This window comes from Mobula hypostoma, chromosome 2 (genome assembly GCF_963921235.1).
Source record: "Mobula hypostoma chromosome 2, sMobHyp1.1, whole genome shotgun sequence".
Classification (NCBI taxonomy): Eukaryota; Metazoa; Chordata; class Chondrichthyes; order Myliobatiformes; family Myliobatidae; genus Mobula; species Mobula hypostoma.
In genome coordinates, this window is record NC_086098.1 from 148,938,089 (window position 1) to 148,950,425 (window position 12,337).

The 12,337-nt window shown below is 37.8% G+C and overlaps 1 protein-coding gene across 7 annotated transcripts in view; it reads right to left on the bottom strand.

Moving 5' to 3' along the window:
• tfap2b (transcription factor AP-2 beta) overlaps positions 1–12,337 on the bottom strand; it is a 69,428-nt gene that overhangs the window by 49,529 nt on the left and 7,562 nt on the right. For all 7 annotated transcript variants that reach the window (XM_063073203.1, XM_063073216.1, XM_063073224.1 and 4 more), the window contains exon 3: positions 4,773–4,833. In XM_063073203.1, coding sequence (XP_062929273.1) covers positions 4,773–4,833 — 61 coding nt within the window. The remainder of the gene's footprint in view (positions 1–4,772; positions 4,834–12,337) is intronic.

Sequence of the window (12,337 nt, forward strand, 5' to 3'; positions counted from 1 at the left end):
CCTCTACAGGCATCTTTGGCAATGAATTCCACAGATAAAGCAGCCTCTGGCTAAAGAAATTCCTCTTTGTCTCTGTTCAAAATGGACATCTCTCTACTCTGAGGATGTGATTCATCTAGGCCACGTTTTTTATTACAGACACAGTTACGATTGGCTGAATGGACTCCACCCATGTCCTAAATTTCTGGGATTCTATGGTAGGAGTTCCAAAACTCTATCATGTGTATGTATCTATGAAGCTAACTATACCCCAGAATGTTATTTTGCCAATGTTTACTCATTGTAACATGTACTATTAAATCTGAATGAGGAAGGCAGTGATATCCCCTGCCCCCCCCACCATATAGAAGAATGAAAGTGTTTAACCAATTACTTATTCATGCAGAAAATAATTTATCTCTCCACATGACACAGATTTTAAGACTTTAAGACCATAACAGCATAAGACATAAGAGTAGGATCAGGCCTTTCAGCCCATCGAGTCTGCTCCACTATTCCATGATATATTATGATTCTCTACGCCTAATTCCTGCCTTCTCCCCACAACTTTCGATGCCCCTGACCTACCAACTTCTGCTTTAACTATACTCAATGACTTAGCCTCCACGACTGTCCGTGGCAATGAATTCTACAGATTCACCACCCGCTGGCTAAAAAAATTCCTCCTCACCTCTGCAGTGATGTAAAACTAGAGGGCAAAATAATCTAAATCTGTCACATTTCATTGTCAAGTGAGGAGTTTAACAAAATAGGTTCTGTCTTTCCAAAACTGAGAACTTTTTGCACTACTTATTAATTGAATTTATATTTGTTTTATTTCAATTTATAGTTTTTCTTATGTATTGCAGTGGACTGCTGCTGCAAAAGAAAAACACAAATCATGATATATGCCAGTGATATTAAACCTGGTTCTGATACTGATTCTTTCTCAGAAATGCTTATTGTGCCCAGGGGACAGATTTCTGAATGGACAATGAACCCATGTACACTACCTCACTGTTGTTTTGCCATTTGTGTTCTCTTTTGCACCACTTATTTAATTTAATTTGTACATCATGTCTATTTCTTATTGTGGTTTATAGATTTTATTGCTTTTATTACAGTATTTCATGAGTATGACATTGTACTGCTGCCGCAAAACAGCACATTTCACCACCACCTGATTCTGATTCTAATTCTCTTTCAGGAAAACTATTTTATCCATGGAGTAGATTCTGAAGTGCAGAGTACCGCAGTGAGGATTAGGGCATTTTGCAATCATTTTGTTCACCCCCAAGCTGTAGTTGCTCCGAGGCCTTTATCCCCCGGCAAGCTCGTCTTCCTCCCAATATATAAACGCAAGAAGGTCGAATGAAGTTGTTTCACCCTTCTTGTAATTCTGCTCTGAAAAGCTATTTTTGGTTAAGGACATTGTTTTTAACGAAAACGGTTACAAAATGTGTCAAAGGGGGAAATTATCTGACTGGTAATGACCTGTACTTCTAAAGAAAGTTGATGGTATAAGGAAAGATAACTCTGGAAGAACTTAGTAGCAGTAATAACTCGCAGCTGTCGTTGTGTCGTTACTTATCTGCATCAGTTATGTTCAGATATAGATCGCTATTTCTTTTCTGAAAAATTAGAGTCAGACTTTAGGCTGGAAGATACGCATTAAATAAATCTTTTTTTAAAAAAATCTGCTTCAGAGCTGGTAATCAAAGCTTTTAACAAATATTCTTTCGAGAAAGGGGAGGAAGGAACTTTCTCTCCCTGTTGGAATGGTGATTTTAACCCCTGTTACTATAAACTACCTCACTATTTTGTTTTTCTTTTTTTTTGCTCTCTTTTTGCACTATTTATTTCATTTATATATACTATTAGTATTGTGTTGTTGTAATTTATAGATTTTTATTATTATGCAGTGCGAGATCCTGTTGCCGCAAAGCAACACATTTCACGACATATGCCAGATATATTAAACCTGATTCTGATTCTAATTCCGTTTCTGAAGCATTTATCTAGAATTGTCAACGAGCTGAAATACGAAATCACTCAGCTGGATTCAAAAGCATATTTCTAATCTAAAGTCGCAAAATATTGCAGATCGGTGGCCCGTCGCAGTTTTACAATGTGGTATCTTCTCTGAACACTTGCAACAAGCGTTTGTCTGAAAGTTGTCCGCGAAAAAAAATCCATCACAGCAAATTCAAGATAAGGGGAAATTCCAGTCAACACGTCGCCTAGAAAGGAATGCGCTCAAGCGGAGATGATCTGGTGTCTCTCTATATTCACCTGGTGACGTGCCAGCTGAGAGCAAACCGCTTCTGTCCCTTTTGGTTGTGTGTGTGTGTGTGTGTGTGTGTGTGTGTGTGTGTGTGTGTGTGTGTGTGTGTGTGTGTTTAACCTGTTGACGGAGATTGGAGACGGCTGATCGGTCAGACGTGGGAAAAAAATAGAAAGTTGGCCGGTGCACGGTTCACAGGGCTTCCATTGAGAGAGCAAGGTGCAGCGAATGTCAGAACTATCACAACACATTAGCGCAGGTTGCCACACACGGACTCCGAGACAACATCAAAACGGGAGGGGCGAGCAATCGGAAGATTATTCTGTTTGCAACCTTGTGCAGAAAATCAGCCTGGCAGATTTCAAACACCAGTATGGGAAAAAAAAAATTAGAATAGAACTTAAACTCCATCGAGAATGCAACCAAGAATAACCTATGTCCAGTGTTGTCTTACACAGAAAAAAACGCCGGCAGAGAGAAAAAAAAACCATGTGGAGATAGTGATACCATCAAAGGCGACATAGTCATGGACAGAAATTTGACAAGAGAATGAAACAAAACAGATAACCATCACACCGCACCCATTCCCACTTCAAATACAGCCAGCACTGCATAACACAACCAACAATCTCCAAATTGCACCTTACAACTGGACAAGTTGATGCTTTCGTGCCAAACGTGAACTTCAGTCATTTGGTGACAATATTGTGAACGTAACAGCAAGGTCACCTGCAGTTTTGTTCAATCAGGGCTAGACACATGACCAAATGATTTTTTTCCTTCATAAAGACCAATATTACCACATGGCATAGAGTGGCAAACTCATTTTAAACATTGTTTCCCATTACATCTCCCCACCACCCCTCGACCATCAGGCCCTTCAGACCAAGGAGAAAACTTCATTTAACTTCATTCACCCCAACACTGAACTGTTCACACAGCCAAGGACTCTTTGCCTCGTGTTCTCGATATTTATTGCTTACTTATTTATTATTTTATTTTTTCTCTTTTCGCATTTGCATAGTTTGTTGTCATTGGCACATTGGTTGTTTGTCAGTCTAGATGTGCGAGGTCTTCCATTAATTCTAATCTCTTTATTAATATTTGCTGTGAATGTCCACAAGTAAATCTCAGGGTTGTATATGGTGTCATAGATGAACGTTGATGATAAATACACTTTGAACATTGAACCATAGAATGAATTCTTTTTTTGGATAGCCAACCAATATCACGTTTCATTCAACTTTATTCTATCTTTTTTTTTGATTGGTGTGAAAAGATTTGTTTTAGTCATCCGGATTTTCAACTAATCTTTATTTCAGAAAATAATCAGCAAGGGGTAATTACTGATGGAAACTAAAATAATCGAGACTAATGGATGTTTTCCTTCACCTCCCTGCCTGCCTATTCCTCCAATTCACGGTGTTGCTCTTAATTAACCTTCCATGGATCTAACCGTCCAGCCGCCAATTCATCCATCAGCCAAACCAAACCTATGTTCACAGATTTCACTTCTAAACCGAAGTTAATTCATAATTTGAAATTATTATTGAAACAATTTTACCATGCTCTAAATCGCTGTTTCAGTTTTGTAAATTAATTATAAAATTCCTAACCAACGTTTATAACTTAACACAACTTCACCTGCCCCATCACTGAACTGTTCCCATAACCTATGGACTCACTTTCAAGGACTTTTCATCTCATGCTCTCCATACGTGTTGCTTATTTGTTTATTGTAGTTATATTTTCTCTTTCTTTTTGTATTTGCCTAGTTTGTCCGTCTTGTCTGGCTTTCATTGATACTATTGTGTTTCTTGTATTTACTGTGATTGTCCACAACTAAATGAGTCTCAATAGTGAAATATATGGTAATAAATTTACTTTGAACTGAGAACATTATTATAATACCCGTAAACAGCTAAGTGTTGGCTCATTAAGAAACGTTCCTCAAAAATTTAGAAATGTCACATTGGTTACCTATTCTTAATTCCTTCTTGAAAATAGATGCAGCACTTGAGTTAAAATTAAATGAAACATCATATTGGTTGGATATCCATGAAATACCTGCTTCATTTCTTGGTAATATAATGGTTAAAAAAACTTAGGTTTAAAATCGTGCAAGGGCGAGACATGAGCACATCAGCAGGTTGTTCTATGGTACCCTGAAGCAACTAGCTACAATTTCTGTTTATGCCACACCACCCTGGACCCAGCGGGGGGACAAAAATGAACTGATATTATGTGTACTAAAGAAAGTCAGTATTTCGTTTTTGGCAAATCAAGACATGAGTGTTCTCTTTTTTTAAATCAATAAACATAGATACAATTAGCCAATCTGAAAAGTGGTACTGCTGCAATGGTTCTGTAATCAATTATTTCAATAGACAGTGTCGGTATAAGGTTACAGACATACAGCAAAGAAGGTTCATTGTACATGGTTAGGGGAATACACAACAGAGACGAAGCAACTTAACCGTGCATTTTAATTCGTTTTTATATTCCATACCCTTTTTAATGACGGATTGGTCCAATAAACTCATGCCAGTCGTAGCCGTGTCATCCAAAGCCTGTTAATATATAAAAAAGGTCATATCACTATTCAAATTGACTTGATATTAAACAGTCATGTATATAAATCAAGCCGAACCGAAATCGACTATCTGTTATTTCCATTTATATTACCTGTTCGAGGGTTTATTATTCTAAGAAGGAATTACCAGAGGAAATCAAATTCGCCAAAATTACATATTATCAAAAAATAAGCTGCCTAACATCTGGGACCCGACTGCCTTTTTTTTTTGTCGTGGCGGAGAACAAACGCAGGGACAAAAACATATATTTCTTTAAAATGTACAGCTAAGTAATCGAATTTAACAATTCTTCCCGAAGGCGCATTTATCGTTATATGTAACTGTGTAAATATGTATGTAATATCACCTATATAATTCATGTATGATATAGTGACGCATATTTTCACCTTACATGCTCAATATAATAGCGCATGAGATATGAGATGGATGTATATCTCAGTTTATGCAATTATATAATAGTGCCATAGTAAACAGACCGCCATTTTGCAATCGCAAATATTATTAACTAAACGAGTAACCAATTAAAATGTTAATTCGGTATTGAAGTAAATATATGATGGGAGATGTATGATATTTTCGGTTTACTTCAACAGGAGCACAAATTAGTACAACATTTATTAGACAATGAACTCTAAGTAGATCATGCGGAGTAAAGCACCCGTATCCTTGCTTTGAATTAGTTTCTGCAGAAATTCACTCATCTAGAGACTCGAGCCTGGAAATGACTTTATGCTATATTGACCCATTTAGATCAAGGCAGACAGAATCTTGCCACATCTTTAATTAAATCGTGATCGTGCAACTGCTAGAGCCTATTATGTCTTCTTGTGTTCAGATGCGTGCGATAATCTGACCCTTAGCGTCAGACGGTTAATACCATACGACACGCACGATTATTTCTTAAATGATTAGCTTTGTTTCTGTTTTGGTTATTTACATCTACATTGGTTAAACAAAATAAGTAATATGTAACCCTCCGAGCATTTAACTCTTGTAGGCCCTTTAGATAATCATAGATGCGTCATATAATTGTTTTTATTTTAAATCCAAGGTTTTACATGGATAGGAATTTTGGAACGTATTCCGGGCTTGCGCTGGAGCAATAAAGGACAACTTCATCTTCTACGATTCTCTACAAATAGAAGCCCAGATTGATAATCTCCTTCACCTGCCCTCATCATAAGAGAACAAGCAACATACACAGGAGTTTAAGAACTTGGGGAGAAGATGTAATTCCTCACGAAAATGTTGAAATATTTTAGGAAAGCCCTGTCTTGTCATTTTGCTGATGTTTTCAAACTCCCCACAAAGATTTTGTTTTACTGACTTTCCCTCTAATAGTGAAATCACCTTGCTACACCATTCAAAAATATGCTGTGGGTATAATTGGTCTAGGTAGGGTCTTTAATATCTAATCTGCAAACATAACCAGGAAAAAATATTTATTTATTTGAGACATACAGCACGGAAGAGGCCCTTCCGGTCCTTCGATGCCCCACTGCCCAGCAACGCCTCGATTTAACCCTAGCCTAATCACCGGACAATTTACAATGACCAACCGGTTGTGGTCACGATTGCTCCAGGATTTCTAATATCTAAACTGCAAACATAACCAGAAACAATATTTTAGATAGTATTTGATTTCCAGCACACTGTTAAGCCCAGTGCATAGGAGATATTATTATATACTTGACCGAACAACGTTAATAGAGCGTGGCAACATCCACGTGTCCCCCAGACACGTGCTGTTATCTCTTTAGACGATGGGAAATGGGATGATAGCACATAACGTGAAAAGAAATATCACGGCATCGAATTCAACCTAGCTCGAGTCATTAACTTCAGCGTTTAATAGATTGAACAGTGAATTACCGTGCATGCATTCAATCAATAATATTTTATCACTTAAGATGCGCATATTTCCTTCGGGCAATAATTTTAGAAAAAATGTTTTGAGATGAGCTTTAGATCAGCGAAATTTTCAAGAGAAGTTTGTGTAGCTAATGAGAAAGGTCTTCTTTGATTTTCTACCTAATTATCACCGCCTGCTGGGTTTTTGTAGAGGATATTCACACAGCATGTTGGCAGTTAATAGTCACAGAGAGTATCATAAAGATTTAATTAGAAATGCACGCGGAAATGAGGGAACAACTAACTCACACTTTTAATTACCAGACTCTTTGCTTTAAAGGGTTGCGAACAGCGGGATTTTTAACAAATTGCGAAAGGAAACGCGTGCACGTTTACAAACAGTTTACTCAACGTATCCCCCTTGAATTTCGCCGAAGTTTTATTGTTTGCTCTTCTCTTTACGCCGTGACTGCAACGGCGCCCTCTCTACATTTCAAATCACGCGCTTTTCCAATTAAAAGAGCTAGGATCGAATCGTTGAAGTCGAAGCGGCCGAATTGCTAGCTGGTGCGTTACTATCTTTCATCTCCAAATAGACAGTCTCTGATGTATATTCGATTTAGAAACAAGGTCGTTCATAGCCACTTTGTGGGTGTGGCAGAAGGAAAGGAAGTTTTGCAATGATTATCCTACAATACTTCTCCTTTGACATATACGAGTGTTTTCACACATTTAATTTTTAACAATCTCACTCAAAAGATAATCGGCAGATCAGTGTTTTTGAACTACGCTCCAAAACTGTGGAACTCAATATCTAAAGTTATAAGGGAGGCAGACTCAGTTCACACTTTTAAACGCCAGCTCAACAGCTGTTGATTAACCTAACATCATTTTGTCTTTTATTTTCATGTTTACACCTTAATCCCATTGTAAAGCACTTTGAAATTTGAACAAGTTATTATCATTATTTTGTGTATTTTTTTGTCTTAGTCCAAGCTGGTAAAACCTAAGGTTCAGGCATAGCCAAGCACACTCGTTTGTCAATTGCTAGGGACTTCCGGACTGTTCTGGTGGTGTTTAGTATTGCGGCTTTCTCAAGGTTTACATAGATATTGCTGTGTTGGCCTGATTGTTTGATGCTATTGTGTAGTGACTTTGGGATGGTATCAAAATATTATTATTATATTTATTATTACTATTAAATGACGATTTAAAATCTCTCTTCTGAAATTTAGGGCATTGGCCTGCCGGGCTGCAAAAAGTTATTTATTTGTGTAAGTCCACGAGTGACACAAGAAAAGAGTCGTCGTTGTTCAAAAAACAACACTAGGTATCATATTTAAGCCGGCTATTGTAATGAAAACGAGTACCAGCGCAGATAAAAAGGTTTGGCATCGTTTACCAACCTGGATCACATCCCGGCAGATATAATCTGTACTACGCGAGTGTCGCGGGAGTTACACTTTCCGCGGCTGCATGCAATGAAGAGATGTATCTACGTCTTTTTAGGCCATGGAGGATTTGTAATATACATTCTTCGTCATGGCGTGAATCCTCTTAGAAACGCGCTGTATTATTTTAACACCAGCGTGGAGTCAATACTGTTTGTGGGCGTGTAAAAAGTAGGGTAAAGAAATGATTCAATGAACTGTCTCAGACCGTAGGGGGACAATGAGATCCCGTCAGCTGGCTGCGCCCGATGAAAGAACTTCATAGATCAAAGTTCATTTATATATATATGAAACTGGCGCTCACCCCAATGATTGTTATTGTGTTTATCTGTCCATACTATCCTACCAGTAATTTTTAAATCACGGCAATAATTATTATCCTCAAAAAGCAGCATCGTTCATTCAGGACCCCCATTACCGAGGACATGCCCTCTTCTCGTTGCTACCAACAAGGAGGGGGTAGAGGTCCGGGAGCCTGCACACACTCACTCAACGTCTCTGGAACAGCTTGTTTCCCTCCGCCATTAGAATTCCGAATAGAGAATGAACACGGCCTCGCTATTTCTGTTCTCTCTTTGCGCTACTTTTAAAATATAATTTATGTATTTTTATCGTAATTTTAGCTTTTTATTATGTATTACAGTGTACTGTTGCCGCAAAACAACAAATTTCACGACATATGCCAGTGATATTAAACCTGATTCAGATTCTGAATTTGTCATTGATAAAATACATTCATCCCTGCCAATAAACGTCTGATGCTATAAGGAAAAAGATGGTTATTGAAAAAGACCCTCTGCTGAATTAGAGCGGAGTTGATCTTAAGGCCGAAATGCATCGTTAGGGATCATCGTAAATGAACCACGAAACCATCAATCACTAAATTCCCCTTTCTCCTCCTGGGTAAAAAAATCTATTCGCCGAATTATGATTAATTCTGACAGATTTTAGTGTTGTTTTCATTTTCAATTAACCAAATAATCCAAGGTTTGAAGGAGTTACAAGTATCTGGGATAAAATCGTTGTAACCTAAATATCTTAACTCTGTCAACAAACGGTGACAACCTTCATCTTTGATCTTTAATCCAATTTTTAATTTACAAAACACTGATGTTTGCATATTTGACTTTCACGGAGGGGGTTATATTTCGTCATTCCTTTCACTTGGCATCCTTCCCGCCACAAATAGTGACGGAAATCAAAACAGCCATTGTATCCGGTAAAAAAAATTCGAGGAGTCTGCACAACTTTCCTCAAGACTCAGACATTAGAGGGCCGCAAAGTATTTCCTCCATATTTTCTTTCTTACATTCATCATGCAGTGGTAATAGAAAATATGTTTTGATGTTATTCAGTAACCCACATAAACTCTGTCATATAAATACCACGGCTCAATCTGGTTCTTTAAGGATGGCTAAGGAGCAATTTGTCATCATTCTCTTGATTAACACCCCGTTTATTTTAAACGTGTGAAATGTAGCGAAATGATGAGAAATTGAATTTTATTTAATTTTTTGGTAATTTGGGCGGACAGGAACCAATGAAGTAGACTGTATCGTTCTGGGGAGATTGTGTGTGTGTGTGTGTGTGTGTGTGTGTGTGTGTGTGTGTGTGTGTGCATGCGCGCGCGCGCACGTGCGCGCCAGAGAGAAATAGGAAGGGGAGAGTGTAAGTTTGATGTGTTTGTATGTGTGTGTGTGAGAGAGGGAGAGGGGGAAGTGTATGTCTGGTGCGTGTGTGTATGCATATGAGTGTGAGGGAGTGTATGTGTTGTGTGTATGTGCGCGTGTGTGTCTGAGTGTGCGTGTGTGTGTGTGTGTGTCTGTACAAGTGTGTGTGTGTGTGTTTTATGTCTGTGTGTATGTGGAAGGTGGTAACGGGAGTGGGTAGTGGCGAATCTGTGGTGTAGTAGAGAGGGAGGGTGACGTGAGGGATGTTGGCTTGAAGAATATAATGGTTCAGACAGGTAAACTGTTTAACAGTGAACATATTTTTTACATCCGAGTTTAGAATGCATGCAAGCAAACAAAAGACTGAAGCATTTCACTGGCCATAGAAAGGTTCGAAACAGTCATGAAAACGTGCTTTCGTTTTTAAAAGCCTCTATAGTCAGTCACTATAGTCTCGTCGGATTTCCCATTTCCATTGTTCCAATTTTACACTTTAATGACAAATGATGCTTAGGTTAATCAAATGCAAATTATTTAAGAGAAAACTTTCAGAATAAACATCATACCTGTGCTTCTAACGCATCAGACGGAAATATTTGCTACAATCATTTAAATGCCATCGATTATACTGCTTCAAATGTGTTAATAAATACTCTCTCGTTATGTCGCTAAACGTTCAATATGACTCGCGTATTATTAATATGTTAAATGATATTAGCTCGGATTTACGATGCATCGTCAAATATTATTAAAGTGAAATCTAAATCGAAATGAATGGACCAATTAGAAGTACGATTAATTTATTGAACATTTATGCCAAACTAAACATATTTTAAAAAGAAATCTCATTTTGCAGCTGTCACTTCGTAGTTGTTTTCAGCTTAATTTTGTCAAAATCAAGAAAGTCGCTCAGGGAAAAAATTCAAGTAGGGTAGTGTAAATTGTGTAAATACTCTATAATATTTCCCCCTTTTAATTCTCTTTCCGAGCAGCTGCCTACACATTAAAAAAAGAAACAGTACGCGTAAACAATCTAAAGCTTTCTGTTAAGAGGCATTCCTGCCGCTATCAGCTGCACCATGGTATTTTTGTGCTGACATTATCCACAATTAGCTCCTATAATTACCCACTATATTTCCGTTCTATTTGCTGTGATTTAGGTAATGGTAAACCAAACGGTATTCCAAAATGCATCGCGTTTTCTGTGGAATCCCTCTGGTTTTTTTCTGATTCGCAACACTGTGTCCAAAATACGAACCGTGGCGTGGTTCAGGAACCTGACCATTTCAATTCAATGAGGACGATCGAATCCCGCGTTTGGTCGTGTTAAGAAGCATATAATTCTCGTAAAAAATAAAAGGGCTTTTCTCTTATTTTTTACAGGCCATTCACTGAGGGTCAAAGTATACTCCACGAAATAGAGTTAACGTTTCAACGAGGAAGTTATTAGAGTTAGTTTCTTCTAGCAGTTGGACTGTTAAGGCAATTGTCTGTAATATATTCATTTCCGAACAATTTCGGACTTTAAAACCAATATTTAATTCAAGTGAACATATAAAATATGAATTGCCGCTCTATTCAGGCTGGGTACAATCTCTCGGATTGCTTCTGGAATACTGAATTATTTTTTACTGAAATTATATATTCAAGAGATAAATCGATTTTGGCATCTATAGTGAATTATATTACTAGTTCTCCGAAACTCAGTGCATATACAGCTGAACATCATCTTAGGTTCAAAAGGAATCGCATTAAAATGTTGATGACAAATATTTATACATGTATCACGGTGGCATTATCCGATTACATCTATGGCTGACGCCCTTAGTCATGAAGTGGAATCGCAAAACAATATGGTAAGTATAGAAAGGGTACTGAGACATTAATGCTGTCCCAACTTGTAGGTATAATTTTAAATTTGCTGAAATAATTGTAACTGTGACAAAATACTCATGCTTGTCACAACAACAGTGGACGAATAAATAAACGCACGTTTAAATGATAGTCTGTTTCTGTGATTAAAGTGACTGGGTCTAAGCCCGGGCTGCTGTTACGTAGTTCCCCCCGCTGAAAAGCATTGTCAAGCACGCGTACAAAACATTCACGGGGAAGACAGCAACATGAAAAGTGATCTTTGTGGCTATCAATAAATCCACAGCATCGCCTCATTTGTTCAGGCGGTAGCAACTACCAAGCGAACAAGCTGTGGAGGGACAGATGTCCAGAACGACCTGGAATTTGTCCCCTGTGAACCTTCGGAAGCAATAATATTTTTGCATAAATCAGCGCAGCATTCAGTAGAGTTAATTTTGCCGTTTCAGTTTATAAAAATATTGAATGAAACTAGGAATAAAATCCCAAGTGCCAGCTACAAGACCGTGGTTAAGGCTGATGCCGATAAATAATCGAAACACTTGGTAAAATAATGTTTTATATTTCGATCATTTGCAATCTAATTGACTGAAATAAATTAACTTCCTTGAAAAGGAAGGAAGACTTATTTACTGA